General features: G+C 39.4%; 1 protein-coding gene across 24 annotated transcripts in view; it reads left to right on the forward strand.

Moving 5' to 3' along the window:
• The first annotated feature begins 2,244 nt into the window (after positions 1 to 2,244).
• neb (nebulin) overlaps positions 2,245 to 20,213 on the forward strand; it is a 56,496-nt gene continuing 38,527 nt past the window's right edge. For 23 of the 24 annotated variants that reach the window (XM_062401990.1, XM_062401993.1, XM_062401994.1 and 20 more), the window contains exons 1-43: positions 2,631 to 2,747; positions 5,834 to 5,890; positions 6,754 to 6,861; positions 7,086 to 7,193; positions 7,424 to 7,528; positions 7,627 to 7,731; positions 7,871 to 7,975; positions 8,802 to 8,906; positions 9,529 to 9,633; positions 9,716 to 9,823; positions 10,614 to 10,730; positions 10,914 to 11,015; positions 11,130 to 11,237; positions 11,350 to 11,454; positions 11,554 to 11,652; positions 12,214 to 12,318; positions 12,411 to 12,518; positions 12,654 to 12,767; positions 13,014 to 13,211; positions 13,308 to 13,415; positions 13,525 to 13,623; positions 13,746 to 13,850; positions 13,962 to 14,069; positions 14,195 to 14,506; positions 14,629 to 14,835; positions 14,936 to 15,040; positions 15,140 to 15,247; positions 15,340 to 15,651; positions 15,802 to 16,008; positions 16,100 to 16,204; positions 16,355 to 16,462; positions 16,565 to 16,876; positions 17,025 to 17,231; positions 17,335 to 17,439; positions 17,534 to 17,641; positions 17,756 to 18,067; positions 18,189 to 18,395; positions 18,504 to 18,608; positions 18,746 to 18,853; positions 18,958 to 19,269; positions 19,400 to 19,606; positions 19,691 to 19,795; positions 20,070 to 20,177. In XM_062401990.1, coding sequence (XP_062257974.1) covers positions 2,646 to 2,747; positions 5,834 to 5,890; positions 6,754 to 6,861; positions 7,086 to 7,193; positions 7,424 to 7,528; positions 7,627 to 7,731; positions 7,871 to 7,975; positions 8,802 to 8,906; positions 9,529 to 9,633; positions 9,716 to 9,823; positions 10,614 to 10,730; positions 10,914 to 11,015; positions 11,130 to 11,237; positions 11,350 to 11,454; positions 11,554 to 11,652; positions 12,214 to 12,318; positions 12,411 to 12,518; positions 12,654 to 12,767; positions 13,014 to 13,211; positions 13,308 to 13,415; positions 13,525 to 13,623; positions 13,746 to 13,850; positions 13,962 to 14,069; positions 14,195 to 14,506; positions 14,629 to 14,835; positions 14,936 to 15,040; positions 15,140 to 15,247; positions 15,340 to 15,651; positions 15,802 to 16,008; positions 16,100 to 16,204; positions 16,355 to 16,462; positions 16,565 to 16,876; positions 17,025 to 17,231; positions 17,335 to 17,439; positions 17,534 to 17,641; positions 17,756 to 18,067; positions 18,189 to 18,395; positions 18,504 to 18,608; positions 18,746 to 18,853; positions 18,958 to 19,269; positions 19,400 to 19,606; positions 19,691 to 19,795; positions 20,070 to 20,177 — 6,144 coding nt within the window. In that variant the 5' untranslated portion in view covers positions 2,631 to 2,645. Of the gene's footprint in view, positions 2,347 to 2,624; positions 2,748 to 5,833; positions 5,891 to 6,753; positions 6,862 to 7,085; positions 7,194 to 7,423; positions 7,529 to 7,626; positions 7,732 to 7,870; positions 7,976 to 8,801; positions 8,907 to 9,528; positions 9,634 to 9,715; positions 9,824 to 10,613; positions 10,731 to 10,913; positions 11,016 to 11,129; positions 11,238 to 11,349; positions 11,455 to 11,553; positions 11,653 to 12,213; positions 12,319 to 12,410; positions 12,519 to 12,653; positions 12,768 to 13,013; positions 13,212 to 13,307; positions 13,416 to 13,524; positions 13,624 to 13,745; positions 13,851 to 13,961; positions 14,070 to 14,194; positions 14,507 to 14,628; positions 14,836 to 14,935; positions 15,041 to 15,139; positions 15,248 to 15,339; positions 15,652 to 15,801; positions 16,009 to 16,099; positions 16,205 to 16,354; positions 16,463 to 16,564; positions 16,877 to 17,024; positions 17,232 to 17,334; positions 17,440 to 17,533; positions 17,642 to 17,755; positions 18,068 to 18,188; positions 18,396 to 18,503; positions 18,609 to 18,745; positions 18,854 to 18,957; positions 19,270 to 19,399; positions 19,607 to 19,690; positions 19,796 to 20,069; positions 20,178 to 20,213 lie in introns of those variants that run through there. The other variant, XM_062401989.1, reaches the window with a different exon arrangement.

Below are 20,213 nucleotides of genomic sequence, written 5' to 3' on the forward strand. Positions count from 1 at the left end.
TTCAATCCTGGAAAAGTCAGTTACATTTTTGGAAATATATTAAAATGTTGTCATTCACCAAACAAATTGAGTTATATCTGCAGGGCTAGATATCCATTTGAACATTTTTGCAGCATGTGGTATTTCAGGTTAATTTAGAATTTACAACATGACTACCTCTTCAGTTTTGCAGATTAGATGAGATCAGAACTGCAGTGATGTTAATGAAGACTCAGTGACAGTCATCCAGGCCCTCACAGAACAGACCGCCACTTTGCAGAGGGTGAGAGAGAGATACATTCAGCTGCTGCTGTCTGTCATGGTCCCCGGACAGCACTCGGCCTCTGGCAGAAAGAGTGAGAGTAAAGATATGACACACCAGAGAAATAGAGGCACATGATTCTAAGTGAGGACGCGTACATATGTTTAATTTTTCATTGTTTTAGTTCAAGTCCTCTGTTACCTATCTACGTGCTCAAAGTTGATGCTATTTGCATCTTAGTACTAAACCGTGTGAACCCAATTGCCTGCTTGATGTTATCTTGAAATACTTTTTAATGCGCTCAGGGCATGTGAAATTTGAGTACTATTTTTTGTTTTTACCCAGGAAGCCATCACTTACACTGTGAGAGGTAACATGGAATTTATCTCATCTATTTTATGACATGAATTCAATATATATATATATAGGATAGCATCTACAGCTTACCTCCAGGTAGCAGTAGAAGTGTTTAATGGTTTTGTTAACATGCAAGGGAAGGAAGAATAAATTCAATTGTTGTACTTGTAAACTGTGAAGCTCAAAACTGCAGAGTACATTAGTGCCTCTGTCCCAAGTGTATCAGATATCCTCACTCTTCATTCCAAACGATTGTCAAGACTTGCCCAGGTTGGCCCACTATTAATTTACTGTCTCTTTCCCTAATCTGAGGGGCATTGGTGAATCATAAGAATTAAATTTTACTGAAACAGTCATGATTTAGATATTGTGTTTCCTAATTATTGGGGCATATACTATTTTCTGTCTCGCAGATCTTGTGTTTGATGTTGACCTGATTCCTGACAGGAGTAATGCAGCTCAGGGTTAGCTAACAGATGACCTCAACAGACCTGGCACTCGGATCCCTGCCACGCCTTCAGCTAACCCTCACAAACTCAAACGTGTATTCTAACCTGATGTTAGGTAGCATACCTCCAAACATATCATGACAACCGGTATATACCCATTGGCACAGGGTGGTAGTGTTGCAGTTGGGGGTTTGCTTTTGTTTTCTGGAGGCCCCCACCACGCGTGCCCCACTGCCTTCCCAATAACTGTAGCGCCAATGCATTAGCCGCGACAGGTGCTCTTTTCTGAAAGGATCACTAAGGTATATTTAGTTTTTGAAACTTGAGAGCGCCGCCCTGTGATTGGCTGCGTCGGCCACATGATAACCTGGGTAGAGACCGCAGCTGTGTGCTGTCGCCCTGCGTTTCTCTGGAGGGAAGCTGGGGAAGCTTTGGCGACTTGGGAGACCATTAAACTTAAAATTTACTGGTAAGCACAGAAAAGGAGAAAAACACGAACAAATACACCCTTTCTTCACCCTGCATGGCTTTCCGTCTGCTTGGACTTCCATCACTTCCATCTTCTGCTGCCCTCTGGATTCAGCAGGATGACCAATAGCGGGATAAGGACTTTGAAGGCTCTGCTGCACGTTGAAGGACTTACCAAATAATTCAGACCTGCAAGACGGAAGCAAGCTCAGACCAGGCCTACCTTTGGATATATCTGACATGACAGCGGCAGCCCGGCCTTACTGTTGTCTTTTCAAAATCTCAGCACCATCCTTTTTATTCTGACCCTCTTCTTCAGCTTCTCCACTTGTTTTTTTGTCTTGTTTTTATGGAGAAAATTATATATTCATTTAAAGAGAGGGTAATCGAGTGCTAAAAAAAGGTAGTCAGTGTGCCATCCTATATTTAACCTGCAGCCTCAGAAGGCATTGCATCTCCATTTGCTAAACAGAGTCAGCCAATCAGGCTGTGGCATTGGCTTACATGTCAAATAGCTCAAGCACTGTTGGGCAGCTGTCGCCAACCTTCAGCTCCATGGCAAAGCTCTCTGAGCTGTGTTGTGGCAAGTGAAAGAGGAGGTGCCGGCTGTCGCAGATTCAAAGGCAGAGGCCTGTTATAATGCCATCAGTGTCTCACCTTCCTAATCTTCCCTTCTCCCTTTGTAGTTTCTGATCAACACTTTCACATATCTTTTATTACTTTGTTTAGGATTCGGGCAAATCACAAAGTCGGGACTATCAGTTTGAGACCCTAGTGGAGGTCAAGTGAGGCTTCCTTACTGTCAGGAAATACTGCGGGAATCTTTTACTGGTATGGCATGCTTATTGGTTATACATCAGTGTGTTTGTGTTATACTTTTTATGGCCTATATTTGCTATTTATTATTTCTCTTTGATTTCAATGTGAAATTTTATCAGCTTCCTAAACTATCTCAGGGTCAGTTTTGTCTCTTATACTGATATATGCAATTGAAATTTTGAAAATGGATCCGGTGCCATGGTTAGGCCTTTATAAGTGAACTTCTCACTAGTTATGTTTTGCATCTTATGAAATAAATGCCTCAAAATGTCATTTGTGTTTTTCTGTAGAGCCTCTAAAACCGTCCCAAAATGACGGAGGTTGTGGAGGAATATGAGGAATTTGAGGAGGAGGAGGAGGAGGAGGAGGAGGAGGAATATGAGGTGGAATATGGGGAGGAGATTGTAGAGGAGGTAAGTGTACGTCTCACTGGATATTGTACATTAAATGTGAAATGCAAGACTACTGCACTTTTATTGGTATAATTAGTTTCGTTGTCTCCAGCCTAAATATGATAAAAACACTAGGAATTTGTTTATCTGAAGAGCTAGATTGAATTTAGTTACTGGAGCTGGAGGTACATATCTAGTACGACTGATTTCAAGTATATAACTATGAATAGTTAAGTTAGTGACGATACCCATTCCAGTCAGCAGATTGTGGAACCAGTCATTCGTGTCTCCTGGTGGATCCTGTTTCAGGCAGACACTTTTTGATGGTCTGGTCACCAACTATATATAAAAACAATTTCAAATTGAAGATAGAATATTTTACCTGTATCCTTATAAAAGTGCAGATACATATAGCTCTAGGCCTTATGAAAGACAGCCACTCAATAATATTGTTAATGCTGTCTTGTGACGTAATCAATACTAAGCTGTCAGCTCCATACTCTTAAATACAATTTGGACATATGCCAATTTCAGGACGTTAGCATATTTTTTGCCTGAAGTGATCTGTAGACCCAACAATCACATGATTATGTATTCATCCCCCATCTCCAGGATGTCCTTTATGCTGTATTTTGCCTCCATTGTTGTGTATAAATTCTTCTAAGGTCTCCTTGTCAGTGTCCAATGGAAGAGTGAAAACAGAAGGCTAACAGTTTAATCCCTTATTTCCTGGTGAAATAGGATTAAGGCTAGCCTCGTATTTGTCCATACTTATCATTGCTCATGTCTTATATGGGAGTCTGAATGATTTTATTAACATATATAACCATCAACCAGTTATTATTTAACTCCCATATAACATATCAGCTGTCTCAAATAGATTTACCATCTTTACTGCAAAGATGTAAATCATCTGGGAGGCGGGTGGTCGATCGATGCCCATAGAAACAATACACTCTGGTTTCACTACCACTTTCATCTACACTGTGGAGAAATGTTGCATTTTTCTGAGTAAATTGTATGACCGCTTCTTATTTAATCTACAGAATGGGGAGAAACATAATGTACCGGTAGTTCAGATCAGATAAAGTTGATAACAAAACCTTGTTAAAAATGATTGTAGTCTATTTATTTATACATTTGAGTTTTTCTTAGATTTCTATAAATAATTATCTATATTGTAAGTCATAATGTTAGTGTTTTCTTCATATTAACTTTAAAATGACTTTAAGTCCTCAGGTCATTAAGGGGTGGAGTGTAGAGTTCTCTGTCTGGCATTCAGACAGATTTAGAAGTGGACATCTATGGCACATTGGCAAAGGGATGGAGTGGTGGGAGAAGTAAAGAGAGAGAGGGCCAAGTGAGATGAGGCACTGTACTGTAAATCACACTCTTAGTGACCCAGTGCAAACAAATTGCTTAGGAGGGGAGTATGCATTGAAAAAAGTTAACCAGATTTAGACAGAGATTGTTTTTAATTATTTTCTAGGGAAGTGTTACAAAATCAGTATTTAACCCCAGTATGGTTCTCTCCTGTCTGATAGGTTCAAATAATGTAGCCTCTTACAAATGTGATTCAAAGTATTGAGATGTTCTTTCTCTCAGCTCTGGTTGCTTCTTAGATTTGTGGTTGATTTGATTGAATGGATTATTGGTTAACTCCGACAGTCACCTGGCTCGTGATCGTTTACCTCATCGTGACTGTAGATGTTTCACCGTAATATGGCTCAAGCGGAGGGTAGTGTATTTCAGACAGGCTGAAGTTAGACGTGCTATTCATGGAGTAAGCAGTTATGGAATACTGTTGGTCAGTGAAGCCTGAGGTGCTTGATTAGAAAAGCACATTTTCTTGTGCTTAAAAAAAATCTTTTTTCTCTCTTATTTTTGGAAGTATTTGACCATAAATATATTGTTATTAATATTTTGGGATATCTAACTTTAAAGTTTCTCCCTCTGTTCTAGTAAAAAGAAGGTGAATGCAAGTTTAAACTGACATTTTTGCATGAACCTGCTCACAGTCAAACAAACTAGATGTTGACTTTAATTTTGATCCACAAAAAAAGTGCACACACATCAAGATTATTTGAGAAGTCAAAAAAGTAAAAGGAGTCCTATCTTGCAATGTTAAATGAAGGGAAGGACATGCTCCATCTCCCCCCTGAAGTGGATCCACAGCTAAACTCAATGGGTTCTTCCGTGACCAACACTGCTTCCTTCCACCAAGTTTTGTGGTAATCGCTCTTGTTGTGTAATCTTGCTCAGTAGCTGAGGCAGAAAGGTAACAAATTCTTACAAGAAACAGTATAATTGTTACTCAGCATAATCCACAGAAATAAATTAATAAAGTCAGATTGTTCTGTGAATCATTCATCAACAAGGAAAATATCTCTTGAACTTCAAATCACATCAATTTTGTGACTATCACCAATAACGTTGTATTCAGCTCCATTGCATTGAAGTGAGGGCAGACAACTCAGACATGTCAGTTCAAATGTGTTGAAACAAACCTAAACTGTCTGCATAATGAGATATCCTAGAGAAAATATGTTTTTTGAAATCCAGATTAAACCCAAGAGCTGTGGTTGAACAGGCGTAGAGATTATGAAACTGTTTCATCAGGTTATGTATTGCTGATGGCTGCAGCAAGCGATAACAGGAACAATGGGCTATGAAACCCCTAATAAGAATAGAACTACTGTCATGTGAGTGTGTGGTGTTTATAGACTTGAAAGGGGATCAGAGCTCTCAGGCTATTAATGTTTCTCTTTCCTCTGTAGAATACAGTCTTCATTAGACTATAGTTATAATTACAGAATACCCTCTCCAAGGATTTTTATGGAGAATGAACAACGTATTTTTCAGTTTAGAACAAAAGTCCCAGATGACAATGCTTTTGTGCAGTTGATACGGTTTGAGGAGATTAGACAGTAGTAAACAGTTACTAATTTGACAGTATAAAGTGAAGACTTGTTATAGCGGAAGTGTCAATGGTAGAAAGAGCGCCAGAGCTGTGGAAATATCACCCTCAATCCAATAGAAACTGTGATGTTTCTCCCGATACTTGTTGTGGCCGTTTTGAAACCCCAGAGTGTGTCCTGTATTTGTAGTTTGTTGGGCAGACAACAACATCGACTGTGACTGAGCACAGCACTCAGTTGCTACAGGTAAAGCACCTCCTCCCAAGGAACAGTTAAAAATGTGCAGGATACCGTCTCTTGCCTTGATGAATGGTGCATCCCATCTTTGACTGCATGCCTATTTTATTCATGGGAAGGCATTGTGTCTTTGGCCAGGGAGCTTTTTGCATTTAAAGCATTTAAATTTAAAGCCTTTAAAATTAGAATTATGTAAAAAACTTTGCATGGATCTTTAACTCTTTTTTAGCAATTTAGAACTGACTTTTGTATCCATATTTCAACATGACCACCAAGAAGAAATACCAGCTTTTTGGGTAGTTAATGGCTTCTTCCAGTTTTGTTTACTGTGGCTACGCTTCTCTGTTTACTGTAACACTCGTGAATAAATGTTGCTCAACCTAACCTTGCATGCAGCACAAAACTATATTAGATAGTGTAGGTTCAACTTTCTATGGAGCTCTCTCTCTTGGCTTGTTTTTATCTGTTCTTCAGTCTTCATCCTTCATCTGGCATTATCTTTGTCCACAATAAAGTATAATTCTCATTGACTTCTATATAGAACATGGTTTATTCATATCACTCTTTTATCTCTTGAATCAAGTCAGTTGAAGGTGAGTAAATAGTGTACTATATAAACTGCTGGCTCACACAAATTGATATACATTTTGTAAGTTTTCTCTACCTGTTGACCGTGTCAGAAAGTTTCATCAGTTACAAATTTGCTTAGTTAATTAATTCAGTTAAATGCTCAATGAATCCTTGCGTGTGTCTTATATGGCTGCCTTGTTGTCAGCGAATGTCTTTTGTGTCCTTGCCAATGTGTTTTGAGACACCACTTAGACCTTTTTTTAGTTGGATGATTAATTGTTGTCCTGCTTGTTCTGCTCCAGTCTGGCTTGCCCAGCAGGAAAGTCAGGAAGAAGGTCAAGGTGGATACTTCCAAGTTCATGACTCCCTACCTGGCACACAGCCAGAAGATGCTGGAGCAGTACAGCCACGTAAGAATCAAGATCGAGCTCTGGGCCACATTCAGAGGGCAACGATTGTGTGCTTTAACAAAGTATAAATCTCTAGAAATACAAACAAATCTGATAATCCCTTTTCATATTACAATTCATATCTTGTGATTTGCTGTTGTTAAATACTACTCATTCTTCATCTACGTCTAATTTCTGCAGAGTATATAATGACTATTGTGCTCAAATCAATGATTGTTTTACAGAACAAGTACCGGCATGCTTATGACTTGTCCCGAGGTAATCCTCCTTCCATCGTCACTGACTCTCCTGAACTGATTCGCATCAGGAAGGCCCAGGAGCAGCTTAGTGAGGTAACACTGATGCCTGTTGTGATATCATCCCACAAATTCTGTTGTCTAAAGTTCAGGGATGAATTGCTTACATTTTGTAAAGTTTCTCAAACTAAGCAATCCTATAGGACAAATTAATATTGACTTTCGGTACGTAAAGTTATAAAATAGAAAATTATGGTTAAGTGAATTCCTCAAACCTGAGTTTTTCTCGCTCCAGAATGATAATACTTGACATGCTTCACCATCAGGTTAAATACCGCATGGAGGGAAATAAGTCTCGTACAACTAGTTTGTACGATGGTGAGGCCAGAGAGATTTCCCACGTCAAGCGTGTATCCGAGCTGATAAGCAAGGTGAGTTTCCTGAATTTATAACAACAAACAAAGGTGTACAAATCATTTAATATGTTTTCTGTTTACTGTTTAACACCAATGTTGTTTATCGCTTCTAGGTTCTGTACAGGCAGAAGTGGGATGAGACGAAGGATCGGTACCTGCTGCCTCCAGATGCTCCTGAGCTCGTTCTGGCTGTGAAGAATGCTGCCAACTACAGCAAAGTGAGAACGACCATTCAAGCATTTCAATCTCATATCACTAAAAGAGGATTTAAAATAAATACTCATCTCATGATTAAACATAAGTATCTGCTTAAATATTTAACACACAGAGTAAATAATTACTTTAAACTGTGTTCAGAAACTCTACACAGAGGACTGGGACGCAGACAAGACCATGTTCTACCCGTACAGTGACAGCCCAGAGCTGCGCAGGGTTGCCAAGGCTCAGGAGGTCCTCAGTGATGTAAGTTGAATTTACTCTCAACAGCAGTAAATAAAAGTACATATTTCCATACATTAATATTTAAAATCTATATGTGGTTAAATATTTAGACTCCATATACATTTGTGACCATGATAGGTTTGCTTTTATTCTGTGCCTGCTCCCACTTCAATATCTCTGATTGACTAGGCCATAGAGATCAATGATGCAAATCAATGATGGAATTAAATTGCAGTGCTTACTCGCTGCACACAGACGTACTAATCTCTAAGCAGTTTTCAATAGCCCTTCCATATATATACTTTATTTGAATGCTTTTTTTCATTTTAATAAAATACAAAATCCAAGATACAAACTTGTGCCACCAAGACATTTTTTCTGTGAGTGGGATTTTTCTTTATATGTACAGCTTCAGACCAATTTGAATTATCTGACACATGGTTTATTCCATACAAATGAAGTTGACAGTTGTTTTGGATTGCTGTGAGACAATTCTTATTGTGTTTGTGTCTTACTTTTCAATTCATCAGTTCATGTCTACTGTTGACCTGGCCATCAATCACACAGGCTAGCAGATTTCTCCTGCCATGTATTCTCTTGTTTTAAGGGTCCATTTGTTAGTGCTGAGTCAAATGTATCATATTAAGCTTTTTCCATTCACAGTACAGGCAATTAAAATGGCCATTTGTGTCCCTCCTCTTTGGACACAATTAATTTTAACCTTTTTTTTGCTGATGTAGTGAAGTCACCATTCAATGCAGATGCGATTTGTGCTTTAAGGTCAGCAATTGATGTTGAAGAATTACACACCTCAGTATATTTTATCTCTGGCCGTCTCCTCCCACAGATTCATTACAAGAAGGGTCACGATCAGCGCAAGGCCAAGTATACCTCCCTGGCTGATCCTCCTGAAATGGAGCTGGCCAGGAGAGTGGACCGTCAGCGCAGTGATGTAAGCAGAACAATCTATTAACTGTGTCTCACACACCGTGTTTATGTGAAAAACAATTATAACAAACACAAGAAGATAGAGGTATAGTGAGGGATGAATTTAGCCACTGAGCTATACTCACACAAGTTAAGAAATATTCAGTACACGATCTTATCATACATAGTTTTCACACACTCAATAAATTATCAATAGTATGCACACAATTACGTTTAACATAGACGGTGTGTAATAGGTGTGGAAATTTCTGGGGCTGCAGTTGTATGGGCCCCCACAGTGGACTTTAGATTATCTGCTGCATTTTGGGGGTTAGCTCACTTGATGGGAAGTCATCACAACATCAGATAGACACCAGCGAGTAATACATCTTAATGATTCAATGATGACTAAAATATGTTTTAGAGGCTCTGAGTGCACGAACATGGAAACATGGCCTTCAGAGACCAACCAGCCCCAAGTCACTGTTAGGGATAGCTAACCATCTGCTCTCTGATATTACTGACCACACTAAGCTGGAAAAGAGATGTGTTTTATTTAACCTATGGAGATATCTAATATAACAGCATTATCCATTTCAATTCTTGAAAATACATTTCTAATGTTGATTGTTATTTTTTTTTTTCAGCTCAAGTACAAGGAAGATTACAACAAAAATGTGAAGGGTCAATGGTGTGAGACTCCCTACTTCGACGTGGCCACTGCCAGGGTGGCGATGGACAACTTTAGCAATGTGACAGCTTGCTATTTCTTAAAGTTAACAAGTATTTTCTCATTTTATTCAGATTCTAACTCTCAATATCATTTCTTTACAGAGAAAATACACGCAACAATATGAGGATAAAAAAGACCAAATTTATTTCATGCAAACGGACACGCCGGTATACGACACAAACAAGAAGGCTCGCATTGCTGCTAGTGAGGTAGATCCACACACACACACACACACACACACACACACACACACACCCCACACACACACACACATACTCACACAAAAGTATTTTTAAAGTAACTATCTCATGTGGAAGACATGACAGAGAGTTGACCTGTGTCTCAGAGTAGGGTGTGATTCAACGCAAAGAAACACACTGGTCTGAGCCCACACATGCACAGCATTACTGAAAGGTCAGCATTTGGTTCATTGTCACTGCACAATCCAAGTGTGTAGTTTCACCAGTTTCCAGAAACTACATATGAAAAGAGAATGGCACTCAGTTCTCTCACTTCGCCAAGCACCGAATTGCCCACATACCCCTAGATATCAGTTCCCTTAATATGCCAGATTTGTTCCATTGATGCATTATTCCCAGGGAAATGGTTGAAAATGGCAAGAAACATGTCTAGATTGAATTTTTTTTTTTTACTTGGCCCATTTCCGAAACCTCCACCAAGTTTTTTGGAAATCTGATCTGTAGTTTTTTTATAATCCTGTTGACAAAAAAACAGACCAACCAATCAACAAACTAACCGACAGGTCTAAAAACACGACCTCTTTGGCCGAAGGTCAACTATGTGAAGAGGCTGTTCAGCTATTGTATCGCTGATAGTCACCCACACATTCATACACAAAGTCAGTAAACACATCGTTCCACCATGACTGTATCAACCTTATTTTATGTTATATGAGTCAGTTCTTTCAGTGTGAACCCACCTGGTCAACACCCCTTGCACTCTTCTTATTCTCACTAATCTCCATATTTCTTTGTTCAGGTCCAATACAAGAAGCAATATGAGAAATCCAAAGCACAGGCTGACTACAACACGCTCCCCGCCACTGAGAATCCTCTCCTCAGACAACTCAGATATGCTGGCACTATCCTCAGTGATGTAAGTGTCTGAAGAACCCAACGAAGAAAATGAATTTTCAATCACAGTTGGTCTATTTACATGTAGATAGTGCTTGTAAAAATTGACAAATGCTCATTATATTCTCGTAACTAGAAAATGTGGAGACTGCTTAGATAATTGACATGGTTGTGGGTTCATAATTTTGTTATATATTATTTGCAGAAAGTGTATAAGGCCAGCTATGAGAAAGCCAAGGGTTTCAGCATCAACTACTGTGACACGCCCAAGTTTCAGATGGACTCTGTACTTAAAAAGTTCACTGGGGTAAGAATACTCCACAGGATACAAGACCTTATTTTTTAGAAATCAATATTGTTGTTTTGAGTTCTTCTATTTTTTGTCTACCTATAAATATCCCTATACTCTATGTTTGTTTAGAACCATTACAAGGACAAGTATGAAAACGAGGTGAAGGGCCACTACATTGGAAGCTATGAAGATCTCTATATGCTTCACTGCCAGAAAGTTGAGGAAATGAAGAATGAGGTAAGTCACTGCAATCTTTCCTCTCCATCATTCTAAATTAAATCCCTGTTGTAAGAATGAATTAAGAACTTCATTAAATCTTTCCTTACAATTTGCATATTCTATCTTTCAGCAAATGTATAAAGCCGAATATGAAGACATTAAAACACGATGCTTCTTCCCTCAAACATTGACGCCTGAATATGAAGCTTCGAAGAAGCTTAATCAGTGTGGTGATGTGAGTAATCCTCATTGATAAAAAAAAAAAAAATCATAAATCTGATTCACATTGCTGTTTTTTGTGTCACAAAGTTTTTCTTTTTCTTATGGATTATAGAAAGTTTACCGGCAACATCCAGATACTGTGAAATTTACACAAGTGGTGGATTCCCCAGTTCAGCTTCAAGCCGCCATCAATGCCAAACAGCTAAGTGACGTATGTACCAATTATGAACCACCTCCTCTTAGTATTCAAATAAAATGCAATACATCTCAGAAACATTGTATTTGCCTTAAAAGGTCATTCATTATTCATCAATATCAATTTTACTAATCTGAATTATTTCTTTCATACTTTAGCATGCATATAAATCAAAATGATACATGTTAAGTTGTTTTTCACATTATCGATTTATCGACTGGAATTACTACAATCATCAATGCATGAACAAAATCTAATTCTTCCAGAAATGTAAATCACCTTAAAATGTGCCCCATCATACACGTTGCCCAGCTGTCCTTCTGTGGGCACCATGGAAACTGGAGCCATCTCTCTGTAGTATAAATAGCAACAAGCGTTCAGTTTTCCCAGAATAAACCCTGTGCTCAGAGAAAGGGTCTGTAGGGAAAGGAACTGTCATATAATGTATGTCTCGAATGTAGCCCAGCTGCTACACTGCTGCCCTCCAGTGCAAGAAAATCAAACAGCAGTTTGTTTATTCTGTCTTGAACTGAAATAAGAACAATTTAATTATAATCACTTTTTTTCTTTTTACAGTTGAACTACAAGGCAAAGTATGAGCAAACCAAGTGCAAGAATAGTCTGCCCCCAGATTATCCCTTCTTTATCCAGTCCAGAGTCAATGCTTTTAACCTCAGTGATGTAAGTTACTCTTTATTTGTTTACTTTTATTCATCAATAAAAGTGAGTTTGAAATTTGTTATATCCTTAATGGCATGCTTTTCTCCTTCCAGAACTGTTACAAGTACGATTGGGAGAAATCTAAGGCGAAAAAGTTTGAGGTCAGGGGTGATGCCATCTCGATCCTTGCTGCCCGTGCTCACACAAACATAGCCAGTGACGTAAGTATGCTACAATACCAGCGATTACAGACTTCTTGCTTGATCTATATTACAGTCACGTTTATAACTCTATTTGGTCTCAGTACTATTTTTTGGATATTCAAATTATTGACAGGATGTTATATTTTTTTGAAGGTGAAATATAAGAAGGAGTATGAGAAGAACAAGGGACAGATGGTTGGAGCCCTCAGTATCCACGACGATCCCAAGATCTTACACTCCGTTCACGTGGCCAGCATCCAGAGTGATGTGAGTCATCAACTCGCCATGAGTCTTGTGTGAAACCTTTAATAACTTGATTCTCAAAGGTCTACTTAAATTCACTTTATTTTTGCAACTGTTGTTTGCTGTTTTTTATCAGTTTTTTATATTCTTGTGTTTTCTTTTATGTAAATACAACCTACTTCCATGGTTATTTGTTTTTAATGTGTTACACTTTGTAACTTTTTTGAAAAAGTAATGTATGAATTAATCTTTCCTCACCTATTTCAACAGCGCAATTATAAAAAGGACTATGAAAAGATGAAAACCAAGTACCATGCACCTCTGGACATGATGGCGGTCACCTTGGCTAAGAAATCCCAGGCGATTGCCAGCATGGCTGGATATAGGAAAATCAACCCCAATTTCTTCCTTCCCTATGACAGTGTGCTGCTGGATCTTGCCAAGAAAGCCAACTCCATCCAGAGTAATGTAAGTATAGACAAACGTCATAAGGTTTTATTACTAGCTTTTCTTCAAGGAATTAATTATGTGTTTAGACCATGAATTGTTTTGTCTCTATCACAGAATGAGTACAAGTCTGACTACAACGCCTATACCAAGGGTACACCTTGGATCCCCTATGGCTCTATTGAGGTGGAAACTGCCAAGAAATCAGCAGATATCCTTAGTGAGGTATGTGTGAAACAGCATCACGTCAGTCTCCCTGGTTAGACTTTCACTCCTGCTACTTTATGTACGGCATGAAATATCACATTCAATGTTCATTGTGTGTCTCTTACAGAAAAAATACAGACAACGTCCAGACACCTTTAAATTCACAGCGATCGATGACCACCCCACGATGATGCAGGCCAAAGTGAACCAGCTTCAGAGGAGTGACGTGAGTCTACCATCAATCTCACTGTTAATTCTGGATAGAAAACTCTGCACCGTTTTTAATTTGTAAATTGACCTTTGTACAGCACATGTGACATATACCTTTGTTGTCTTCTTTCCCTACAGCTGTTCTACAAGAGAGGTCTAGAGGAGATTCATCAGAAATATTCTCTGCCTCATGATGTCCCTGAGTTCGTCCAGGCCAAGTGCAATGCCTACAACATCAGCAAGGTGATGCATACAAAAACTTAGAGATCAAATTTTTTTATTCCATAAATAAAGTATGACTTGTTGTTCTTATTCAGTCTTCATGTCTTTTGCTGTTTATATCTATCATTTCAGAACACCTACAAGCTTGCCTGGCAGGAGAGAATAGCCGAGGGTTATGACATGAAGTCTGATGCTATCTCTGTGATCGCTGCCAAAGCTGCCAGACATGCTGCCAGCGATGTAAGTTTTCCAAAAAGGCAACTTCTCAGACTCCACCTTGCTATGTACCAGGCATACTGCACATTTTCCAATGCGGAAAGAATATGACTTCTAATCAAAGATGCTACATGCCTTTCACCTTTAAGGTCCAATATAAAAAGGCCTACGAAAAGGCCAGAGGCCACCATGTTGGCTTCCGCAGCATCAAGGACGATCCTCTGCTGGTTCACTACATGGCTGTGGCTAAGATGCAGAGCGAGAAGAACTACAAGAAGGACTACCACAAGTCCAAGCTGAAGTATCACACCCCGGTGGACATGATGAGTGTGGTTCATGCCAAACATGGCTCATTAGTGCAGACCTATGCTGGTTACAAGCAGCGCAACAATAACTACTGTCTTCTGCCTGGATCTATGAGTCTGAACCTTGCTCGCAACATGAACTACAACGCCAGTGATGTAAGTTTAATTTTTCCTTTAAGCATACATAATTCTGATAAATACTTACAGAAAGGATTACAGATGGTGTTTTCACATCTACATTACTTTTACTTTCTCACTTGTTTCTTTATCATTTTCAGGTTAACTATAAAATGGATTACGAGCTTGGAGTTAAGGGAACTGGCTGGATTCCCATTGGTTCCCTGGAGGTGGAGAAAGCCAAAAAAGCAGCTAAAGCTCTGGATGAGAGGAGTTATCGTCAGCGTCCTGGCTCTCTCAAATTCACCAGTACTTCTGACTCCATGAGCATGGAGCTAGCCAAGGCCAACTCCAAGATCCTCAATATGGTGAGGAGAAAGAAACAGAAGAACTCAATAATTTGACTTTGGTCTATGAACTTCTTTTTAGAAATGGACATAAAACAAACTCTTCAATGTTTTTATACAGAAAGAGTACAAGGCCAGTGGAGAGAAGTTCAAGCACACTTACCATCTCCCTGCTGATGCCCCTGAACTGATGTTAGCCAGATACAACGCTGTCAACATCAGCAAGGTTAGTTGCAGATTCCTTAAAAACATTTGCAGCCTTCCTGGAGGCATAAAAAAAAGATGTGTAAATCTGGAATATAAGACTGATTATCTTTTCATTTAGAATTACTACACCTATAAACATCGTCAAGATCTGCTCAAAGGACATCACATGAAGGAAGATGCTATTTCTATAATTGCTGCAAAATCTTCCCGAGACATCGCAAGCAATGTAAGTTGTGATCATACTTTTACTAATATTATTCAAAATGTACTCAATTTAGTAGTGTTATTAATAATTGCACAATTTTTTCTATTATAAAGTACAAGTACAAGCTGGCTTATGAGAAGGCCAGAGGCCACCATGTTGGCTTCCGCAGCATCCAGGACGATCCTCTGCTGGTTCACTACATGGCTGTGGCTAAGATGCAGAGCGAGAAGAACTACAAGAAGGACTACCACAAGGCAAAGCTGAAGTATCACACCCCAGTGGACATGATGAGTGTGGTTCAGGCCAAGCATGCCTCTACTGTTCAAACTATGGCTGGATACAGAAAGATTCCTCACAGCTTCATTCTCCTGCCTGACAACCTTCACGTTCAGCGGTGTCGCAACATGATGGAGATTCAGAGCGATGTATGTTTTCACTTTTCGCCTATTTCTAACAATAGTGTAATACTAATATAAATGCTGTATTTGTAAGTAATTTGATTGATATTCACAGGAGAAAACCAATTTGTGATGTTTGATGACACTCCATAATCTTTTTCCCTTATATGTCTGCAGAATTTGTACAAGTCAGATTATAGCAACTTCTGTAAAGGCACAGGGTGGGTCCCTATTGGTTCTCTGGATGTTGAGAAGGCCAAAACTGCTACTGCTGCATTGAAAGAAAGGGGCTACCGCCAGCATCCCAGCACTCTCAAATTTACGAGCAAGAGTGATGCCATGAACATGACTCTGGCTCTTACCAACTCAAAGATTATGGACAATGTAATATTGGCTTCTCTCTATAATATATTGACATACTAAAGCATGTTGGTTCAAAATTTCTGTTAATTATTTCTTGATTTCCTTCCTCTAGGCTGCATATAAAGCTTCTGGTGAGAAGTTCTTGCACACTTATAATCTGCCTGCGGACAGCCCCGAGTTCCTCCAGGCTAAGTTCAATGCCCAGACCCTTAGTGAGGTTAGAGCACAATACATTCTATTCATATCAATATTAAATGTTGTTTAATCAGCAAATGTGCAAGTCAAAGGAATATTACTTGCCTGGAAATGCCATATTAATGTGGTTCAGCATCATCTGTGTACCTAACACTTCTTTGTTTATCAACAGAGTCACTACAAGCACAAGTGGCTGGAAGATATTGCTAAAGGATACGACATGAAGCCCGATGCTATTTCAGTCCTGCATGCCAAGCATGGCAGACATATTGCCAGCAATGTATGTTAATCCTACCCAACACTGTTTTTGTTCTGTGTAAACTGAATTTTAGCGAAACAACTATAATCTACAAGTAACTTTTTCCTTCCCTTTTTCTTTTAGGTCCAATACAAGAAAGAATTTGAGAAGGCCAGAGGCCACCATGTTGGCTTCCGCAGCATCCAGGATGATCCTCTGCTGGTTCACTACATGGCTGTGGCTAAGATGCAGAGCGAGAAGAACTACAAGAAGGATTACCACAAGGCCAAGCTGAAGTATCACACCCCAGTGGACATGATGAGTGTGGTCCAGGCCAAGCATGCCTCTACTGTTCAAACTATGGCTGGATACAAAAAGATTCCTCACAGCTCTATTCTCCTGCCTGACAATCTTCACCTGCAGCGGTGTCGCAAAATGAACACCCAGTCAAGTGACGTGAGTGGGCATGGCAGTTTTTAAAACCTTGTTTTAGATGTGTTGACATCAAAGATGCACTACATTGTGTGCTTGACTTAAAGTTGAAGAAACGTCATGTAAACTTTAGAAATAATATACATTAAATCTTCATTGTCTAATTTTTCAGAGTGATTACAAGTCTGAATGGAACAACTACATCAAAGGTAGTGGATGGGTTCCTATTGGTTCAATTGGAGTTGAGACTGCGAAGCTTGGTGGTCAGATTCTGAGCGAACACAAGTACCGCACTCCTGCATCCAACTTCAAGTTCAAGAAGCTGATGGACTCGATGGACTTGACTCTGGCTGCTGCAAACAACCAGATCATGAACAAGGTGAAACACATTTAAATGTGTAGTGCACTTTCACAAATTTTAAATTAATGTTCTTGCCAATATGCGACATACTTAATTATTTTTCTGGTGTCTTTATTTACAGAAATCCTACACTGCAGCTTGGGAGAAGGACAAACGTACAGTCCACGTCATGCCGGATTCTCCTGAGATTGTCCTGGCCAAGGCTAATGCCCTCACCATGAGCAATGTCAGGCATTAAATAACATTACAAATGTTCATTTTTATGAGTTTAGTTTAATTAGATTTATTTTGTTCATGTTAATGTATATGTCTTTCCACAGAAACTTTACAAAGCTGGTGTTGTGGAGATGGCGAATAAGGGCCACAATCTCAAAGCAGATGCCATCTCTATTGTGGCTGCCAAGTCTAATACCAATATTGCCAGTAATGTAAGTTGTAGAAATCTTTTATGTGAAATCAATTACCGCAACATAGCTACTAAGATTCATATTATAGAACTATACAGTCTCTGTGAGTGACAAAGATTTTGTTTGCTCTCACAGTACAAGTACAAGCTGGCTTATGAGAAGGCCAGAGGCCACCATGTTGGCTTCCGCAGCATCCAGGACGATCCTCTGCTGGTTCACTACATGGCTGTGGCGAAGCTGCAGAGTGAGAAGAACTACAAGAAGGACTACCACAAGTCCAAGCTGAAGTATCACACCCCAGTGGACATGATGAGTGTGGTCCTGGCCAAGAAGGCCTCTGCTGTTCAGACTATGGCTGGATACAGACAAATCCAGCACAGTTACGCTCTCCTTCCTGATGCCATTAACCTTGTGCAGGCTCGCAAAATGAATGCCCAGGCCAGTGATGTAAGTTGAAATTGGTGTGCTATACCTACAATAATTATATCCATTTAGAAAGGTAGATAATGATTAATAGTTGTAGTATGATCCCTAAGATTCATGAGGTCTTCTTTGAAATTTATTTTAGTGGGACTACAAGTCTGAATGGAACAACTACATCAAAGGTATTGGATGGATCCCTATTGGTTCAATTGGAGTTGAGACTGCCAAGCTCGGTGGTCAGATTCTGAGCGAACACAAATACCGCACTCCTCCATCCACCTTCAAGTCCAAGAAGCTGATGGACTCCATGGACTTGACTCTGGCTACTGCCAACAACAAGATAATGAATAAGGTGTGGTCTGTTTAACTGTTCCCTAAAGTGTGGGGGTCACAAAAATGCGAAAAATAATCTGCTAATTGACATTGTAATTAATTTGTTTTTCTGGCAATTAATTTACAGAAAGCTTACACTGCCGCTTGGGACCAGGACAAACGGTCAATCCACGTCATGACAGATTCACCTGAGATCGTCCTTGCCAAAGCTAATGCCCTCAACATGAGCAATGTAAGAACGATCATCGAAACTGATAAATCCATCTCTTCTCATAGTCAATATTGTTGATGCTTAATGATGATCAGTCTGTGAATATTTGTAAACACTGTTTTATTTCACTGTTATATCACTTTTGTGTCTTTCGATAGAAACTTTACAAAGCTGGAGTTGTGGCGATGGTTAATAAGGGCCACAACCTTAAAGCAGACGCCATCTCAATTGTAGCCGCCAAGTCTGGTACCAATATTGCCAGTAATGTAAGTTGTAATATGGAATTAATATACTCAATATAGCTGCTAAAATTTACATAGTACAACACTAAAGTTTCTTTGAGTGACAACGATTTTGTTTGCTCTCACAGTACAAGTACAAGTTGGCTTATGAGAAGGCCAGAGGCCACCATGTTGGTTTCCGCAGCATCCAAGACGATCCTCTGCTGGTTCACTACATGGCTGTGGCGAAGCTGCAGAGTGAGAAGAACTACAAGAAGGACTACCACAAGTCCAAGCTGAAGTATCACACCCCAGTGGACATGATGAGTGTGGTCCTGGCCAAGAAGGCCTCTGCTGTTCAGACTATGGCTGGATACAAGCAGATTACCTCCCGCTACACCGTGCTGCCTGATGCCATGAACCTGCGACTGGCTCGTAACATGCAGTTCATTGCGAGTGATGTATGTAAAAAGAGTTGCCTATAAAATATTTTAAAACAGAAATCTAAGATTTATATTAATGTTACCAATACTATGTGTTGCTGTATTGCTAATACTGTTTCTTTTGGTTACCCCCCCCCCCCCCCCCCAGAACCAGTACAAGAGTGATTATAATAGCTTCATGAAGGGAATAGGATGGGTTCCTATCGGTTCGCTGGATGTTGAAAGAGCAAAAATAGGCAGCAATATCTTCAGTGAGAAACGATATCGTCAAAGTCCTACCAACTTAAAATTCACCAAAGACATGCAGTCCATGGATGTGGTACTGGCCACTGCCAACAACAAGATTATGGATAAGGTACGAGATTAGACTGCAAATGAAATTAACAGAGAGATCCCATTAATTATGATAAATCAAATCAAGTACATTTTTGTTTTTTAGCAATCTTACCTCAAAGCCTGGGAAAAGGACAAGACTACGATCCACATCATGCCTGATGCAATGGACATTGTTCTGGCTAGAGGGAACAAGAAAAACTACAGTGAGGTACGTTGTAATACCTTCATTTTTCTACACAAGTTCCACAATTAATTTTCTCGATCTTTTATTATTCATAACAACAAAATGAACAGCACTGTGTCAAAGGTTTTAAAGTTTAGGGCACTCAAATGAATATTAGGATGCTTTTAAAATATTACAATGTCATTTTTTCCATTGACTTCTTACTAATTGCAGTAAGTGGTACTCTATGTCCAGCAATGACAAACAGGAAATGAGTACACTGAGCACAGTTAAAAATGTGTAATATCTCTCTCTTTAGAAACTGTACAAATTGGACAATGAGCTCTCCAAGAAGAAGGGCCATCATGTTCGTGGTGATGCCATTGCAGTCCAGGCTGCTAAGAACTCCACTCGTATCGCTAGTGATGTAAGTATATGAGTGGCATTTTTTTATTCTCTTCTG

Source organism: Platichthys flesus, chromosome 13 (assembly GCF_949316205.1).
Source record: "Platichthys flesus chromosome 13, fPlaFle2.1, whole genome shotgun sequence".
NCBI classification, from domain to species: domain Eukaryota; kingdom Metazoa; phylum Chordata; class Actinopteri; order Pleuronectiformes; family Pleuronectidae; genus Platichthys; species Platichthys flesus.